Genomic DNA, 20,038 nt, shown 5'->3' with positions numbered 1-20,038 from the left:
TTTTTGGAGACACAACGATGTATTATGCTTTTGCAAATGGGGAAACGTAGTGTACATTGTTGAAAGGTCTTAATGCTATTATATTCCGATAATAACTTTTAATTGAAGGTATTCAAAAGATATTTCGAATTTTTCAAGACCCAAATTTAATTAACACCACTACGGGAGTAAGAAGTATTGCGGAAAGACTGGAGACCATCTTTGACAGCTGCGAGTATAGCAGATCAAAGCATGTAATTAACATTGTCTGTATGGATTCTTATGGAGCTTTGAGAATCAAGTATATAGATGGCAATTCACAATCATCATCTTTGGTAAGGAACCGCAAAGGGGATGGCACAGATTTATGGTATACCACTAGCTCTTCTTTGGAGAGTGTAGTGGCAGTATAGGTCTTATCACTGCTATAATTTTCTATGTCTACCTCTGGAAATAAACATTGAATGTAAAATGTAGCATATCTATAACTAAACGTCAATAATAACTAAATAATTGTTTAAGCTTTGAAAATGATTGATGTTTATTTATGTATATATGCAGGGAAGTGATAAAATAACTCCGTTTATCTAATGGCAACCCGGAAATTGGGAAACCACCGAATATGAAAATATATATTATCATAATATATATATATATTTAGATGAATGTTATAAGAGGCAGTCGATATGACAAACGAGACGATTTTGATTTTATTATAAATTTCCCTTTTCCTTGCGGTAATAAACCAGCATCTGCTGCATATTAAGTTTAGTATTATCATTAACTGACAAAATGGTCTAGAGATTGTTGATCTGGTCAATCGATTTGGCTTTGGCAATCTAATGGAAGGAGCAATTTGTTCACACACTGATACCTGTTCTGTCAATCTGACACCTCAGAGAATATTAATTCAATCAATTATTACGTTAAATGCTAATAGACTCACCTGTGCTAAATCTGGGAACGTCGATGAGCACGTGTGAAGCATCAGTTTGTATTCTTCAGCGAGGAAACTTCTGTTATTTAATCTAAGCTTTACCTTGCGGAAGTGTATATTGAGCATTTTGTAATAAAAGCCAACTTGTACAAATACTTAAAATTGGGCTAGAGGTTGCTCCGGTGCGCCCTGGGACGATCCCCTGAATCATGTTTTCTGAAGAATATTCCTATTTAATCAATACTTAAAATGAATCCGGAATAAACACGAAAAATAGAGAACAGAGCTCTAACGCCATTTATTTCAAAGGCTTGAAAAATAAAGAGTCACATCATTGATTTTTATTTAGTGAATAAATCCTTTCAGTGTTCGAAATATGATTGAAAAGGACATTTGGATGTAAACATTGTTTATTTAATGAGAAATATAAAAAATAATAATGTCGTTGTATTTGATTATTTATGTTTTTTTCTATTTATGACAATGATTTTTTATTAAGAAGAAATACAATTAAGCATCAATAGTTATCAAAATATACTAGGTTGAATTTCATTGTATACTTACAAGCTTTTCGACATGTCGTTGATCTTGCGAGATGTTTAAGAAATGCGACAATGGGAAACGTTTACGACCAATCTGATGCTATGATGACATTTCTTTCAATCCATACAAAATTATCCATGTGTTAGGTAGATACATTAATAACCTTAACGGGAGATCTTTTCCAAATTGGCACTCGCCTATATGACATCTATTTTAATTATTTAGCATTAGTATGGTAATATTGACGTTTTTCAATATACTAGTTGAGATGCTGAAGATAAGAATTAAGCATCATATGAAACATTTCAGAAGTTTTCCTTTAATCAATTATTTTTTTAATGTGGCTATTATTAAAAAATAGTTCTTGATATAATCTTGGCTAACTTATACTCCCTTATACAGTAGATGTATATGACAGAGCATATGTTTTTTCTCGCGTGATCATTATAATAACTATTTTACAAAAGACCAAATATATAAATTCCTTAAAGACACAACTATCAAATTAAAATTACACTTGGTTTTTGGGAAAGCATTTATTGAACAATAATATAAACATTTAAGCGTGGATGTATGTGAGGTATACATCCCTAAAATTAGGAAACATATTTTTGGCATGAAGTCTTAACTTTTCACTACTTTTACCTCCAAAATCATTCTTTAATTCTCAAAAACTTTAATTCCTTTTACGTCCCCTAACTTGCATTATTGGATCCACCCACTTGAAGCTCAACAAATTTTGTTTATAATTCAACTACGTACAAGGAAGAAGATGACTTCGTCTTTTCCTGTTCATAAATAACTTATAAGTGATAATGGCCTTCAAAAGTGGAAAACTAATCTGCAGGTTGAATCACGTGAATGAGGTGTTGCCATTGATAAAAAAAAATTCACTGAATAAATAGAAGGAAAGACAAGTACAAATATACATACAGATGTTATTGTTTTAGATTGACCATTTTAGAGAAAGACACGGCTAAAGATAGGACGTGTGTACAACAGACTTTTAACAAGAGGTAAATTTTACATAGAATATATTGAATAGAGTTATAATATAAAATATATAAATTACAATTATACTTATTTGTTACCAACATTCAATGTATGCAGATAGTGTTAGCTGCAATTGTGATGGTACAATTAGTTATAGGCATACCATTGACGGGTCATTACTTACAAAACCTGAAAAATATTGACGTCATTGTAAAAGAAATATGTTAATGAAGACATTGAACTAGACATTTGTTATGCTTTATTTGTTAACTAGGGAATGCCTTGAATAGCCTTCGAACCACAACACTCCGATTTTTTATCTCGAGGATGGAACACATTAAGTAATGATATGCGGTGTACACAGATTTCCCGCCTCTTTTATCGGCGTTTATTTCTTGAACTTATAATTTTCTATAATCTAATATAGGTCCAATAGGCGCTTTAGATTTCAATTTCATATTTGGTAAGGGTAATTGAGAAATATCTAGTGGGCAGGAAGATTTTATTGCTTCTTTGATGATTTTAATTATTTCAGTTCAAAACACAGATGATGTTTTATGAAATTGAAAGTGTGTTTTCTTCCTTGTCGATGAGACCTTAGAATTTGTATCAACAAAAACATCCAATTATCATTAATTACAGATCAATTTGAAAACGGGAAATTTTTAGAAGTTGTAGAAATAAGGCATGGCGATTTTAAAGTTGCAATTATGGCAATTGAAAAGAAAATGCATCACATGCTCATCCTTCTGGAGCACATGTTATCACTCACAGATTTTTTTGTAAGTGAGGTCATGTTTATTTGTTTGCATATCGTCTTAAATTCATGTATTTCACGTGTTCTGGTTTAGGCCATGGTTTTTGAATTTGGCGTAATCGAACCAGCCCATTGCTAACACATATATATTTTTTTCCATATATACACTTAGCTTGAGTGTGAAACTAACATGCTTTTGGGGGCATATAATGATGTCACAATACATTACAATAAAACATCTTATTTTGAATATGGCATGGTATTGGTAGCAACAATTTAATATTTTCATTTGAAATCAATATTTTCTATTTAATTGGTATATTCTTTCCTTTACTTGTAATACTTACGGTCTTTCCCATTTCAATGGGAATACCTTCTTGTGTTTATTCTGATTATTCTGATTATTATTTTTCTTCCGCCCAATTTGTCCGCTTCTGATTAAATAGTATCACAACAAGATTTTTACTATCTATTGCAAACTGAGACAAGACTTTGGAATTCAGCCTGTGAGACGTGATCAATTGTCGTTCAAGAGTTATCTGCCTCGTAGCAGAAAAAAAAACGTTTTTTTTTAAAACCTATTTAGACATACACAAACCGAAAGCTCCACATTGTTCAGAAACAGGGGGTAGTATTTGACAAGGTTTCGGAAAGATTTTAGGTTTCCCTACTTACGCCATTTCGCGACCTAAAATGAATTTATCCGGTTCGTCGCTAAACTTTTACACTGTGAGTCATATAGACTTTACTGTTGATCTAAGATGATATGCATTATGTTTTTGCAATTCATGGTTCTTTTTCAAACTTTGATCAGATATTTTAAATCATGATTATTTCTGAATCTCTATTTTTATTTATTTTTTTGCTGTAGTTTTTCATTTATGTATTTAAAACACGAGTTATAACTACTAGTTAGGCGGTATTTACTGTCTAAATATTGCAGTAGTTTTTCATTTAAGTCTTGAAAGCATGAGTTATAACTACTGATTAGACAGTATTTAATCTATCTATATAGGAAAACTCTTCTTCGATATTTAGAACTATACTCGTATCAAATCTTTCAAAACTTTATCCAAGGTCTTAAGGTGAAGTTTTAACCTCTTAATATCTTTAGAAAACGTAAAATGGGGACAGGAAAGTGAGAAATAGTCAATGAATTGTTAGGTGCGGTAACTTCCGAACTTAAATAGCAATGAATAGTTAGGTGCGGTAACTTCCGAACTTTCGTTTACATATTTTATATCTTCAGAGTTCTGAAAACGATTAAACAAGAAATATCGGACAAAAACATACATCATTTTCTTTTTTAGAAATGAATTGAAACGGACTTTTCCACATGTCATGCAATGTTCAGTTAATAACATACCGTAAGAATAAGTACTTTGCAAAACAATATTTGGGTACGGGTTAAACAGTTTAGACCCTACCGAATCTTGGTGCAGTAATATAAAAAAACCCGCAACACGCACTGACATCTTTTAAACGGAAATACGTTCATTCATCTTATAATTAAGACAATAAATAAAAAAAAATGTTAATACATGTACAGATGTGTTAGTTTCTGAAAGCTGTCTTTTAAAGTATACTCCTACTACATTGTAGTAAAAATCACTATTTACGATCTTTAACTACAAAGCAAGCCTAAGTATCGCCTAATATTAAACAAAAGCCTATCACGATAAATTAACAAGTATCAATAATTTTCAATTGTCAACAAAAAAGAAAAAAATCAAAGTATTTATGTACTGAATCAATTTACATTGACTGTTTTATTTGCCTCAAAAAGGCAAGAACAGAGACTAATGCAATCATGGATAAATTTCCTTCGATTACACACCTTTGTCCCACTGTCAAGCACGGCATGTTCGAGAGCAGATGTAAAGAACTGCAGTCTGATCGCGAGGAATGTAAAGAATTATGATAAATATATATATAAACGTCAAGAATGCGACGACCCTATTCGCTACACTGCTTCATCGGGTCAAATTGATACAAGGAAGATATATATATAAACGTTTAGAAAGGTCTGAAAAATTCATAACGATATTGGAACTGTGTAAAATTTGCGGTGCAAAGTTTTGGTCGTTCCCTCGGCGGGACTCGAATTCGTACCGCTGTGACATCTATGGCAACATCGCCTGCACCAAGTCCAGCGCCCCATACCACTCGGCCAACTAGGCTTTGAAAATATAGCTTTCGCCAGCCGGGTCATTCCACCTCGTAGGATTAATCTAGGGATGTTATTTAGTACACGATGTATGGCAGTACGGGACAGTTCATTTTGATGTTATTATATAGGATAAATGATAAAATTAATGAAGCATGTCACACCAAATCAATAGTATACAAACGTCTCAGAATGTGACGACTGTATTCGCTACACTGCTCCATCGGATCAAATTGATACAGGGAAGATACGTATAGAAAGGTCCGAAAAATTCCCAACAATGTTAGAACTCAAATTTGCGATGCAAATGTTTAGTCGTTCCCTCTTGCACCAAGTCCAGCGCCCTTGACCACTCGGCCAGCTAGGATTTAAAAATACAGCATGCGCTGGCCGGGTCATTCCTCCTCGTAGGATTAATCTGGGGCTGTAACTTAGCACACAATGTATGGTAGTACGGGGCAGTTCATTTAGATGTGATTATGTAGGATAGAGGATCAAATTAATGATGCATGTCACAACAAATCAATATTATACAAACGTCTCAGAATGTCACGACTGTATAGGTGCATTCGGTGTTGCCATAGATGTCACAGCGGTACGAGTTTGAGTCCAGCAGAGGGAACGACCAGAAAGTTGCATTGACAGTTCTAACATCGTTTGGATTTTTTTCTATACGTTTACGTATCTTCCCTGTATCAATTTGATCCGGTGATAAATGACAGTATTAATCAGTGATTTAAAAGCTAAAACTAAATAGTAAATGTAGCCAAACAAACCATAATGATTGATTATATTAAACATTCACAAGTAGGAGAAATTTGACTTAACACAGGAATTTTTCATATCTAACCGGGATGACCATGAACGCTACATCTTACTAATCAAGGTAAAAAGTAGCAATTTCTTATGAATAATGCAGGATTTATATATTATCGAAAACTATTTATCTGGTTCTTAAGTTATTTCAGAGTAATCCACCATACAACTTTTGAAAACACCATTTTTTTTTGTTTTAAAACTATTTGTTAACAGGTTCCAATCTAATTTATCTAATAGCATTATAGTAAAATGTAGATAGATAACCATTGATAGATGGTTCCCAAAAATTAAATCCACTAGATTTTGTAGAATGTTGATAGGATTCCCTTACTCTTGTAAAATTGTCCTTTATATTGGTGGACTTTAGTTATGAAATATTTAATGTTGATAGCTCACCTTGTTAGGTTTTCAAAACCTTCAGGAAAATTACAACGGTTGATGTCTGACACAATGGTCTCACAGTGGCAGATCCAGAGGGGTTGTCATCTTTTTATTGATTTTCATCCATAGGATCCTCGACTGACAAACCCATTTTCAATGTATCTTGATCCCACCATGCACCAGTTGCAACGGATATGTAATAATGCGTCTTTTATTCTAATGAAGGCGGATCCGGAGAGTTGTCACCTTTATATATAATTAAATAATTATATATATAATTACACCTAAATGAACTGTCTCGTACTACATACATCATGTACTAAGTTACAGCCCTAGATTAATCCTACGAGGAGGAAAGACCCGGCCAGCGAAAGCTATATTTTATAGCCTAGCTGGCCGAGTGGTCTAGGGCGCTGACCTTTGAGCAGGCTGTGTTGCCATAGATGTCACGGCGGTACGAGTTCGAGTCCCGCGGAGGGAATGACAGTTCTAACATGGTTGGGAATTTTTCAGACCTTTCTATATGTTTACATATCTTCCCTGTATCAATTTGATCCGATATACCAGTGTAGCGAATAGAGTCGTCACATTCTGAGACGTTGTATATATATATATATAATATGTAAAATTGGCAAAAAATTGTTTTATGTGTAATGTCTTGTTATGTCATCTGATGGATGTTATTGATGAGTGTAAATGTTTCCCTATAGACCATGATACCATACATGAACAATTTGATATTAAATTTATATAATAAGATTGAATGTCCTACTGATTCAATTGTCATTGACCCTATAAGTTAGTGATTGATAATTTTTAGTGGAGTCCGAGTTGCTCATTTGCTTTTGTTACTTTGTATGTAAGATTTTAGTTACTTTATGTTCTTTGTTGTGTATGTCTGTTTTCCATGTCTGGTCTTTGTTCCTGGATTACATTCCTATGATTACCGCTATAACCTTGGTTCCCTTGATTACTCTTCCATAAAGTAAGTGATTGATACCCTTACTATTCAATGGAGCAATATTAGCACTCATATATATTCTACAGTATCTTTCTCAAATGTTTGTTCAACAGTATCCTTCTTTAATGTTTGTTTTAATATCCTTCTCTAATGCTTATTCTACAGCATCCTTCATTCATGTTTTTTATAGTATCCTTCTCTAATGTTTAATGTACAGTATCCTTCTCCAATGTTTATTCTACAGTATCTTTCTTTAATGTTTATTTTATTACCCTTCTCTAATGTTTAATCTACAGTATCCTTCTCAAATGCTTATTCTACAGTATCCTTCTCCAATGTTTATTCTACAGTATCCTTCTCCAAATATATGAACATACATAAGAACACTTATTTGTTATATCTGATGTTATTTGCTTTCTTGTAATTTATCAATACGGAAATACCGACAATATTTGAACATAGTATCTTTTTTTTCCGTTATTCATCCTATATTTTGCCAAATTATTTTCATTTTCGTTTAATTGACTTTGAATATTGTATTGTCGAAATGGCATAATGTACACACTCGTTTTGACCATCAATTCCTTCCACACGGAAGTTGCTTAGTTTTTTTATCAATACAAATAATATATAGACATTTATTTTAAAACATTATACATGTAGCTTGTTTACTTAATTCTGCAAACAACACTCTTTTTCGGAAGTTAAGACTTCAAGAACAGCAAAATAAATGTAAATACTAGTTTACTACTTACTTAAGTGTCAGTCTCTGTAAGAATGAAACATGGTATGAGGCCCATCATTTTAAAAGAAGTGTAATTTGACTTTTTGTACTCTTTTCATAATCAGAATAAGAGTGAAAAAGACAAGATTTTCCATATCATATTGGTAAATTGAATTATAAATTCATTGAATTGCACTGAGAATAAACATTTCAAAGGCAGACAACTTTGTCATAAACCTCATTTTTCCAACATTCTTTTGAACAAAAATATCAGCAAATCCAGTGTTTCTGGGATCAAATAACGGCCTTTTCAAATAGAGAATGCTTCCTTGAGTGAAATTATTTTGTCTGATAGGTCGGATTTTGACACAAATGTTTCTGAATTTTCCCGTTTTGCCTGATTCTTACAAAAACTGACACTGAAGTTCATAACTTTAGCTTAAATATCGTAACAGACATGGTGAAATGGGCCTGACCGAAATTAATGTCAGACGGAAATTAGTTGTTTCATGAGAGATGTTCAAATTTTTTTGTTAAACATATGGGAAAAATATGCCATTTTGTCAGACAGGTTGCATATCTATTTCGCCAAGTATGTGTTTACGTCTCCGAATCAAAACTTGTGTATGATCCGAACATGATCTGGATTTCTCATTAAAAACTGTGTAGCAAACCCTATAAATTTACAACAAAATTTACGAAAATTTGGATTTATTTCTCTTCTAATCCATCTGTTATTTTTCTTAAAATAACAGATTGCTTACATTACTAATCAGTCCGTCGATGCTCCAATACTTGTAAAGCATGTCAATACATTTTTTATGAATGAATGACTCAGTTGTCTGATATATTTTACTGAAAGTGTATATACATAAGCTCACTGAAGATATCAGCAAGATAAAGTTGGTACTGATATCGTTTAGACATGGACCAAATTGAATTAGTCTAACCCTCAAAATATAAAAGTAAATTAAAATTAAAAACAAAAACAAAAACAAAAACAAAAACCTCAGACAATATGGTGTATTGATACAAGTTTATATTGTGGAATGACCAGAAAATTGCACGGACGTTCGACAAGCAGTAACGATACAAGATTGTACCATTACTTTGTATTTTAAATGCTTTTGAATACGTCTTTAAGATAACGAATGGTAGACGTCATTGTTCAGAAGGACAACCCTTTTAATTATGGATAGATGTATAACTTGATTTTACGCATTGTATTTGGTTACATTGAAAGTATCATAAAATAATTTAATTTCAGAAGTAATACGTTTTCTCATAGACCAAATTTTGTGATGTGACTTAGCAGTCATCAAACTTTTTAAATGATTTACTCTTTAAAGTTTGATACTAAAATACAATTATAAAGAATGATTGTTATATTTTATTTTGGTCTTTTGAATTAACCTCAATGCCGTGGAGCACACTTGAAAATACACTGCAACGCAGGTTATAAAGTATGATTGAAGATTATTTACTTTGTAGACAAAAATTATCATCAAATAAGTCTCGACTTGATGATCACCTTCAAAGGTTCTCCCAATAAAGACTGTGTCGGTAAAGTTGTCAAATGATATGCGGTTATCGACAGATAAGATAAAGTATAGCTTTGTTTTATGAAAAATCAAGACTTTTTCATTTCTGATCGTAATTGTTTTTTTCGACTTATTCAAGCCGCAAACATGAACAATCAAGAAAGTACAACCATCCAAGGGCCTGAATAATATTGATATGGTTTAACGTCCGAGCAGTAATATTTCAGCTATATTCAGACGATGAACATGAAATTGATGATAAAATGAACATGAAATGATGATGAAATGAAAAAGGGATGGGACACAAGGATAATGGGGTCGACAAATTTTGATTGCCACTGGAACATTTTTGAGTACGTGTATTATTTAAAAAAACGGTCTTGTTTTAGTCCCTGTATCCTTTTGTAATTTTTGACATTATTTAGTTAGAGAAAAAACATGGAAATGAAAAAAATCAGGATTTCAGATGTTACAGTTTTCGTCTTACTAAAGATTTGCGTGGTTTTTTTTGTTTTTGTTTTGTTTTGTTTTTTGTTTTGTTTTATTATTTTACTTTCAGACCTTGTATGACAATGTTAAAACAACATCATAAAGCGGTGAAACTGCTATTGCTACAATTGTTATGTTCAGTATTACATGGCGTGCACGGACAATGCACCGGAAGTACTCAGAACCTTAGTATTGGTTTCTATCCAGTTGCTATTACCTCTCCGGGGTATCCAAACGAATACGCACCGTAAGTACATTTACACGAATACATTTTGAAACGTGCTATCATTAGGCTTCTGGAGCAGGGTTATGCTGTTACAAGATTTAAAACATCACTACAGACGTTTAATGGTCCATATCACGAACTCGTGTACCGTTGTCGTGTATTCAAATGCGCCATGAGGACCGATTTATTCACAATGTCATATTTTATGGTTTCAAAGAATTGATACATTGCATCTTTCCCAATTAACTAGAGATAAATATTACTACAAAGATTTTTTAGTCAGTCTCATATCTTGATCTACATTTTGAAATCGATGGTAAAGAAAAACTCTTGACCAAACTATACGACCGACGTAATGAAGGTTCGTTCCGTGTTGAAAACCTTCCTTTCATCTGTGACAACACAACTTCAGCACCTGCATATGGATGTTTTCATATCACAACTCATGCGTTATTACAGAGCTTGCTGTAAATACGCATATTTTTTGTATAGTGCTAAACTTCCTACAATCAGGTTTCTGAAAAGGGTTTATGGTGCTAAAAAAACTCGTCATCATAACCTCGTAGGATCGTTACGGTGTAACCATCTCCACCATGAAAACTGATTTGTTCTCTGTCATAGTTTTCTTTTCCTCTTTCGACTACCTTTAACATAACTTTTTATGAACAATGTAATGGATGTTTCTAGAAAAGCAGAGGACGCTTACACTACCGGTGGACCTGGTCCATGCAGTCCCAGATTTAAGTGGAGTCCGGATTGCTAATTTACTTTTGTTAGTTTGTATACATTATTTTGGTAATTGTATACTTTTTGTTGTGTATGTCTGTTTTCCATGTCTGGTCTTAGTCCCTTACTATTACAGTATTATGATTTCTGCAAGGATTGTGGTTCCCTTATGTATAAAAAGGAACTTTAATCATATCATTCTATTCTTTTATCTGAAACACGATCAATAAATTTCGATTTCCACTGTCCTGTGAAATAACAATTTGACAATAAATATTCTTATTTTTTCACGCGATTTCAATCTCCACACGACTGGAACAACAATAGAACATCGAAAATTTAGTTAAATGTATATAATATTCAATAAATATTCTCACCAAAAAAAAAGTCGGTTTTACAAACCCTCCCATTTGCTTGTATCAAATATTCTTTCGATTCCTGTTCGTTTTTTTTTTCTGAAGGCTCAACTAATACTGCTTTACTAAAACAAAGCGATGTTCTGTTCCGACGTTTCATTGTAATATGAAATACGAATGTTAAGGTCATAATGTCATCATTTTGACGTGGACTGATTAGAAAACAATTGGTTAACTGTTTGAGAAATGTTTTTTTTTTCGGAAAAAAGGCAAACAGGAGACGAATATTGAGTAACTATTAGCCATTCCGTAGCTACAGGATTAAGTATACCATTGAGCTAATAATAACGTTTTCCGTTTTGAGTAACTGTTAAGTCTGTTTCAATTATTAGGAATCTGAATTGCAGCTGGTTAGCATCAACTTCAATTGTTGGAAAAAAAATGTTATTACAAATCGATCAATTAAAGTCATCCTGTCCTAATGACGTTCTGAATGTATACAATGGTAAGACGTGGAAAAATGACAATAACTTACATTAAGGAAGTAGACATAGGGAAAGGGAAGTAACTCTTCAATCAGTGATATGTTTGTATCATATTCAATTTAACCAAAGACTTTCAAGCTTTGCTTTGAAACAGGATTAAATCAGTCCATTTACTTCGATGCTTACATAAGATTGGTATAAAGTTGTGAATACAAACGTTACAATGATTTGTATTAGTTGTTCCTCTTACCGTAGGTCTACCTTCTTAAATGGTCCAATTTATATATATTGCTGTGTCTTGGGTTTTGTGTAAGTAAAAGAGATATTGTGACGAAATTTCACTAGAGATAAGATTGATTGTGACTTATCTCAATCTCGCTATATAACTCTTTTAACAATATCAAAGAAGGCGTATTATCTATGCAAACATAATGTCTCCCATTTACAAATTTATAATGAACACACAAAATATTAGACGTCCACTTATGGACGAGAATGAACAACCACAAAATAGTAATTTATTTAAGGTTATTATGCTATTCGGTGCTGGTTTGGTTGTATATTAACACGAAGATTCTAATACCCTGTATGCAAGGTACACGCGAATAGGATACGATAGATTAACGCGGAAACTGACTTTAGATAAGTAAGAGTGATAAGATTTACTTTGGTATAGTAAAATGGGTTGAATGAAATGTACGTATGATTATGACACTTTTGAAATCGACATAACAATTAGATGGACACTCCAAACGTGATATAAAAGCAATTATTATACGTTAGTAAAGTTTGTTAGTTGTGGTAAGTTGATTGTAGTTAATTAAATTGTATCTAATTACGCATACAACGATACGGGGGATAAGAGGCACTATAATATATGTGTATTACTGCGCAGCCAGAATTAGAATTAGAGTTGTAACAAGATATCAAAGGAGCATATCCTTACACATTACTAATTGAAGCATTGTTAGGGCGCCCGGCACCTGGGACGCATTGTAAGACCTGAAGGCACCTTGTGACACGTTGTAATGGGTCATGGCACCTAGTTATTAGACATTATACAGGAACAAGGCGTTAAGATCACAGTAAGATTTGCATAGATAATCATACATTACTTATTAATATAGTCAACCCCTACCCAGAAGCTAACCTGGTTAGGACGCAAGAAAACATACATGTATTTCTATAGTGTTACATGCAGGCTTTCTGAAACATAACGATAATATGTGTCAAAAGGAATGTATTGCTATTTATGATATATTTTTTTAAGTCTATCAAATCAATATAATGTACACAAATTTCAATATTTTTAACAAAAAATCCTGAACTCTATGTTTAAATTGATAATTGTAATTTTGCTTGTAGGAATATCCAGTAATAACAGGTGTGGGAATTCATCAACTGGGACTACCATTATTTCAATGACTGGGAATATGTTTACCATGTTTTCATCAGATGCAATTACGTCCTCTACAGATAACGGCTTTAAAATATTTTTGATGTCTGCAGATGATTTTTGTAATTCTTCAACCAATATTAAATATTAAAATACATATTTAACAAAACATGACAGGGAAAACAGACACGCACAACAGAGAACATAAAATGATATGTGCCAAGAAACAAAAGTAAAAAAGCAACTTGTACTCCACCAAAACGTAGGAGCATGGTGTACCAGTAGTGTAGGTTTCATTCACTTTTCTAGAAGCATCCACCCAGTTGCTCATAAAAAGTCCGGAGTAGACGAAAACGGAAATGAAAGCTATAACACGTTGACAAAATTGGTTCATATTGTGTAGATGGATACACCGTATCGATCCTAAGTTCAGGATGACGACCAGTATACTTTTTAGTCTTGTAGCAACATAACCCTGTTCCCAAATTCTAATTGAACGATGTCTAGCATGGTACAAAAAATCTGCTTTGTAACAGCTAGTTTTGGCAAAACGTATGAGTTGTGGTATGAAAACTCCATATGCAGTTGCTAAAAGGATGTTGCCAAAGATGAAAGGAAATATGAGAATACGTAATGATAATACATCACGTTTGTCGTATAGTTTGGTCAATAGTTTTTCCTTTTCCATTGCTCTCTAAGTGTAGGTCAAGATACGAGACTGACTTCACAGTGTCTGTAGTATCCTTTATCTCAATTTTTTTGGGGTAGATGCAATGTATGAAATCCCTAAAGCTAAGATTGTGTCTTAATAATACTTCATCTATATAGTGGAATCACAGATCAAAGGATCTGGCTAAACTATGTTCCTTCATTTGGAAATATATAAACAGGTTGGCTTTAATTTCATACCTTTAATGATCGATTCGATTGTTTTCACTTACATTGATCCATTTCAATGATCCAATCTTTTTCTGTTGCAGCTGGAACTGGATGCACAGGAACGACACAGATGTTAACAGCAACAGCATTTGAGCAGTATTTGACAAGCCCAAACTTCCCCTCTGTATATCCACAGTATGTATCAATTTAATTCATTCAGTATGTTCATTGTAGCCTTGAGATTTATAAAATATCATATCTCGGTTTTATGAATATACATAGTCATTACAATATTTATTGCGTGATTTCATTTTGGCAATTGTATCTCAAAATTCGTTTGACTAAAATATCTACTATAACATTTCATAATGAATCCCGCGTTCACCCGAAAAAAGACCTGCTACATTAATTTTCATTTAGTTTCAAAATATTTGTGCATAATTAAATTATCTTATTATAACTGAACATACAATGAATAATGTAAAAAAAATTAGCTCACATTGCTATAAGGGTCATTTGAGCAATAGCCATTACCTGGCCTCCATCGTCGATTTTTACAATTTTTGAAAGCTTCTCTCCTCTAAAACAGTTGGGTTAATTTGAACCTATCTTGGTTTTTCCTTAGGGAATCTGCATAGAACTGATGTGGGGATTTTTTATCCTTTGAAAAACATTGTCGCTGTTATTAAAATAGCAATAGGGTCAGACAGAAGTTTCCCACACATTTTTCCAAGTCCGTTCGGTTTAGCAAAATTTACTAGTGTAAAAGTGATGTTGTGTTAAAAGTGATGAGGTCTATCAGTGAGCAAGTTTTATGTGTAGATTTTTTAAGCCATGTTAGAGTTATTTCCATTTTTGTATGTATTTTCGCTATATTATATGTTATTTCCTTCGCAAATCTTCTTCTCTGACACTCGACCAATTTGAAACAAACTTAGTATGAATGTTCCTTACGTTGTTCCTGCAAAAAAAAAATTGTGGAGAATTTTGAAACATACATGGCCGCCGTTACCAAAAATGGAACATTAGTGTCAGACAAAAGTTTTTTGCATCTCCAGACTATTAGGTTTAACCTAATCCTTACATGGGTAAAACATTTCAGCATGATGATATTTATCTGTGGTCAAACTTTTATGTAATTCTGATTACTGCACTTTAAAAAAATCTTCTTCTCAGAAATTTTAGACAAAATATAACGAAAATTGATATGATTGGTATTTTTGAATCAGCGTTATTAACAGACATAGAATGTTGCTTCTCGAGCAAGGCGAGCAATTTAGGCTCTTTGGTTTACGTTTGAAGTACTTGTTATTTATGATCAAATAATATTGCTATTTCGAATATTATGAACGAGTAATTAAGTATACTAAGATTCCAGCGAAAATCAAAAGAATATATTCGAATAATAAATACCAGACTTGCAAGAGTATTCAATTGAACCATGTTTAAAGCAGAAATCAAAATAATGTTATTCACAGACAAAGATCAGACATGGAAAAAAGTCACACGCAGCGAAAAACATACAATTATCAAAATAGTACGTTTAAAGGAAAAAAAGTAAATAAGCAACTGGAACTTCACTAAAATGTGAACATGGACCAGTTGCATCGGCAGGGTAAGAGTTCCCTGCTGTAAAGAGGTAATTGAGAATTTTAAGATAATTTTACTATAGAATACATCTTGTCACTTCTATTCATTCTCATCAAGATTTTATCTTTTATTTCGATGTATAGTAAAATGATAAGTTTCGTAATTTTCCCAGTTTAACGACTTGTAAATGGAACATTACAACTACGAATAATAAAAGCAGTGTTTTCATAGACGTGAAGTTCTTGGACATTGAAATTGGTGATGATTGTGAATATGATTACCTGACAATAACTGAAACTGGTAACCTAATTTAGAAGTTTAACATTATTTTATTTGACCATTTCGCATTCTTTTCTGTATATCCTTTGTTTTGTTTTGTTTTGGTTTATTTTGTTTTATGAAATATTGATTTAAGATAAAATATGTTCTTTAAGGGAACTTTTTTTTCTGAAATGCAGTAAAGGCTTAATGTTTTCTTCACATATGTTGTTTGTTTTTGTTCTTGTTTTTGTTTTTTGTTTTTATTCTTTTTTTGGAGGGGGGTATGTAATCATGTTTTAAAATGTATCCTTTTCTTATTATGTCCTTATGCTGTTGTAAAGTTAGCACAATACGGTGTATTGCAGAAACCATATCAACACTATGCAAGGAGGATGGGTTCCGGTTTATGCAAAACTTCACAAGCAATGGAACATCGATCAGTCTTAAGTTTCACTCAGATATCGGTGTAACACGAAACGGATTTTTCCTGTCTTATAGGGAGATTGGTAATACTAATTATTATTTCATTTTAGTTCTCGACGTTAAAACATTGTTTAAGGCATGGACAATTGACTTAACCTATATTTTCTTTCTAATAATCTTCATATACATGGAATTATACTGAACAGGGTTCTCATATTTAGCGCAGCCCGGCACCGGATCCCATAAATGGGATGCGGGATCGCCTTACTTTTACATGTATTTCGCTTTCATCGATATTATAGTATAGGTTCAATTGGAAATCTTGAATGTAAGCAAAATAAATTTGATATAATTCGAAAATGCTTTGATACAAATGAAAATTAAATTGAAGAATTGTAATAAAATTGGCCAAAACAAATTAGCTGGCTTCAGTTGAGAAATACTTCGCCCAATTTTGTTCTCCATATTTTGCTGTATAACAAGTCCATATTTCATATTTGTCTCTAAAAAACACTATACGGAAATGATGGATGCATGAAATTATAAAATAAAATAAATGTTAATAAAAATAAAGACTTATCGATCGTCATATTCATTTAAACGCTCTTATTTTCTGTTGTTTATACATGTAGAAGTATATGGTATAGAAAAGTTTTGCTATTGATTAATTAATTGTCTCAGGACATGTAGTTTACCAAAGGAGATTATGACGAAGGTGCTGATTGGTAATCTGAACTATAAATAATTCTTCAGACAAAAAGTGTTTGAAAGTAATACTTACTTAGAATCAAATATATTCAAAAAGTACTTTTGTTACAATTAATGTCATTGGTCAAAATTTTACTTATTTCATCTGTCAAACATGTTTGTGATTTGAACCTGATATTGTTTGTGATCTTCATGTATAGTTATATTATAGTCTGCCGAATTATTCGGATGTTTTCAAAAATGTAAAGCACTATTTTTTTTAGTATGGTTCTATCAAAGTGACTATTTCCCCAAAATAGAGATAAGTCGAACGGTTATAGTCGTCTGCATCTGAAATAAATCTTTTCTGATCCATCTGTTGTTAAATGATATTTCATTTCCCAGTTAGTGAACCAACTACTACTGCAAATATAGATACAACCACTGACGGTATCGATACCACCACTGACGGTATCGATACAACCACTACAGATATCGGTACCACTACAAAGAATATTGGTACAACCACGGGAGACAGTGGTACAACTACAGAAGATATTGTTACCACGGCGTTTAAGGTTTATCATGTTTAAGATATACACACTGATCCAGACGTTAGGCTTGAGGTTCTATCAAACTATTTCAATCTCGCAGCAATTCTTGTTCCACTCCAACGTTTGATACATCTCTTATGAGTTTTTGAATGTTGGTATTTGTGTATGTTTGTGATGGTGTATTTAGTTCGTTGTTAATTGTAAATGGTAGATTTTCATGTAGATCACTGAGTTTTTTTACTACCAGTAGAGTGAGCATACTAAATGTTAATTGATTTTTCGAACGAGTTTGACTTAAATTATTACAGTTGTAAAAGAGAGACAATCCGGATATATATATTGGAAATGAGTGTATGTCATTCCTGTTGATTATGTTTGATGCGTACGTTAAAGAGTAATCAAGGGAACCAAGGTTATAGCGGTAATCAAAAGAATGTAATCCAGGGACAAAGACCAGACATGGAAAACAGACATACACAACAAAGAACATAAAGTAACTAAAACCATACATACAAAGTAACAAAAGTAAATGAGCAACTCGGACTCCACTAAAAACTGGGAGCATGGACCAGGTGCACCGGTAGGGTAAGCGTCCTCTGCTTTTCTAGAAACACCCGCCGAGTTAAGTCAATAAATGGAAACTCACCATTTTGTGAAAATGTGTGAAACATTGGCTTTGCTGTTAGGAAAACATATTTGTTAAGAATATGATATATGATTTGTTTGAATCTACAGTACATTTATTTGAATATGAATGTAAATATACGTTCACATGAAATTAAAATAGTTATAAACAGAATAATTGATTATATATTCTATTTCATTTCAGAAAGTAATAAAGTGCATCAAAAAGAAGCACTACTATAACAACTAAGAACAGTATATAACATTAAAAGCATAGAAAAATGTTTCTTCCTTCTTGTTGTCTTCCTTGAGAATAAGTATTTTAATTTAAATAGCATTATTTAAAATATTTTCTGAAGAGTGGGAAATATTTCTTCTGTAATAAATAAATAAAGACAGAGTTATGACAAAAAAATCAAATTTGGAAAAATAATTCACAAAAATCAATATAAAAAAAATTACCAGAACGAAACTTAAGAGTACAAAGAACAAGATAAGCAGTACCAACGGGCCCTAGAAGCGGATGAGTTTGCTTATTGGTAGTCCCGTCCTACATTCGCCACAAATGTGTCATATTACCAAGTGTGTAGTCGCACTTCTTGCATGAAAAAGTAGTTTAAAAACAAAATGCACATTAAAATGAAAACAAAAAAGCGACGTTACTGACACTATCATCTCGAATATCCCATCTTGCTCTCACGCGCTCGTCGAGATATTCTACATGATATGATCGGTGTCAAATTCGAAAGTGAAAGTAAATATTATATTAATATACAAACGTCTCGACCAAATAAGGCCTTCGTCAGGGTCAAATAACATGTGAGTTTAGGATCCTTAAAATTACTCATTAAACACTACTTTAAATTACTACTGTGTGCACAGTTTATGGTTAAATGACGCGTTATAATATAGATTTGCCAGTGTACACATTTAAGTGGACGATCTTTTACTTCCGTTTTTGCAGTTTTTTTTTCTTGACAGATAGTCCATGACAGACAGGTGCACACGACCGAGTCTTTTATGGGTAAAATAGCCAATTGCATAGCGCAGAATTAAGTAGTTCAGTAAAGCTCAAAAGGTCCTTGGGTAAATTAATTATGTAACGGGAGTCTTGTGTATGTGCAAGTTTTTCTGTGAAAATGACCAGTCAACATTTTGAAATCTGCAGTAGATAGTAAGGTCTCTTGTATAGTGTACGGTGTTAAGTGTATACAAGCGTACTCATCATTGAATACTTTATATGTTATATAGCTGTGTTTGCTTTTCCAGATTTATGTGTCAATATCAACTACCTATATCCTAGCCTCATACAGGACACCCTGTAATGAAGTTCGTTCGTGCACTACAACACTGTCTAAATGAAAACTATATTAAACACGCAGTTTTTTTTTTTACCATGTACAAAGCTTTCAGAGAAACAATGATGCATGTCCCATTTAAATGCGTAACGCTTAACAACTTCAAAATTAACCGGTATGACAATGCACCTGGAAGTGACTAGCATGAACTTAACTCTATAAACGTTTATTTACAACGCCAT

At 32.7% G+C, this 20,038-nt stretch overlaps 1 protein-coding gene across 2 annotated transcripts; it reads left to right on the top strand.

The window, feature by feature from the left end:
- The first annotated feature begins 2,321 nt into the window (after positions 1-2,321).
- On the top strand, positions 2,322-18,782 carry LOC148603226 (neuropilin-2-like). Of its 2 annotated transcripts, none has more exons than XM_088552524.1 (8): positions 2,322-2,475; positions 10,362-10,538; positions 13,450-13,602; positions 14,461-14,554; positions 16,122-16,249; positions 16,576-16,716; positions 17,726-17,898; positions 18,704-18,782. In XM_088552524.1, the coding sequence occupies exons 2-8, from the start codon at positions 10,439-10,441 to the stop codon at positions 18,746-18,748; spliced, it is 834 nt and encodes a 277-aa protein (XP_088408650.1). In that variant the 5' UTR covers positions 2,322-2,475; positions 10,362-10,438; the 3' UTR covers positions 18,749-18,782. The 2 variants fall into 2 exon arrangements, with proteins under 2 accessions (XP_088408650.1, XP_088408649.1); XM_088552523.1 differs by lacking the exon at positions 2,322-2,475 and adding an exon at positions 11,992-12,104 and having other exon boundaries at positions 10,366-10,538.
- The last annotated feature ends 1,256 nt before the right edge of the window (positions 18,783-20,038 follow it).

The sequence above is a fragment of the Perna viridis genome, chromosome 11 (assembly GCF_037379345.1).
Source record: "Perna viridis isolate PV_CMFRI_1.1 ecotype Kerala chromosome 11, ASM3737934v1, whole genome shotgun sequence".
Lineage (NCBI taxonomy): Eukaryota > Metazoa > Mollusca > Bivalvia > Mytilida > Mytilidae > Perna > Perna viridis.
This window is presented reverse-complemented; position numbering and strand designations above follow the sequence as displayed.

Excerpts from the sequence above, each read along its gene's own strand:
- LOC148603226 (XM_088552523.1), top strand. The coding sequence starts at position 10,369 with ATGACAATGTTAAAACAACATCATAAAGCGGTGAAACTGCTATTGCTA. Across the intron at positions 13,603-14,460 it reads GATGTCTGCAGATGATTTTT|CTGGAACTGGATGCACAGGA; the intron begins GTAATTCTTCAA and ends TTTCTGTTGCAG. Across the intron at positions 16,250-16,575 it reads CCTGACAATAACTGAAACTG|AAACCATATCAACACTATGC; the intron begins GTAACCTAATTT and ends GGTGTATTGCAG.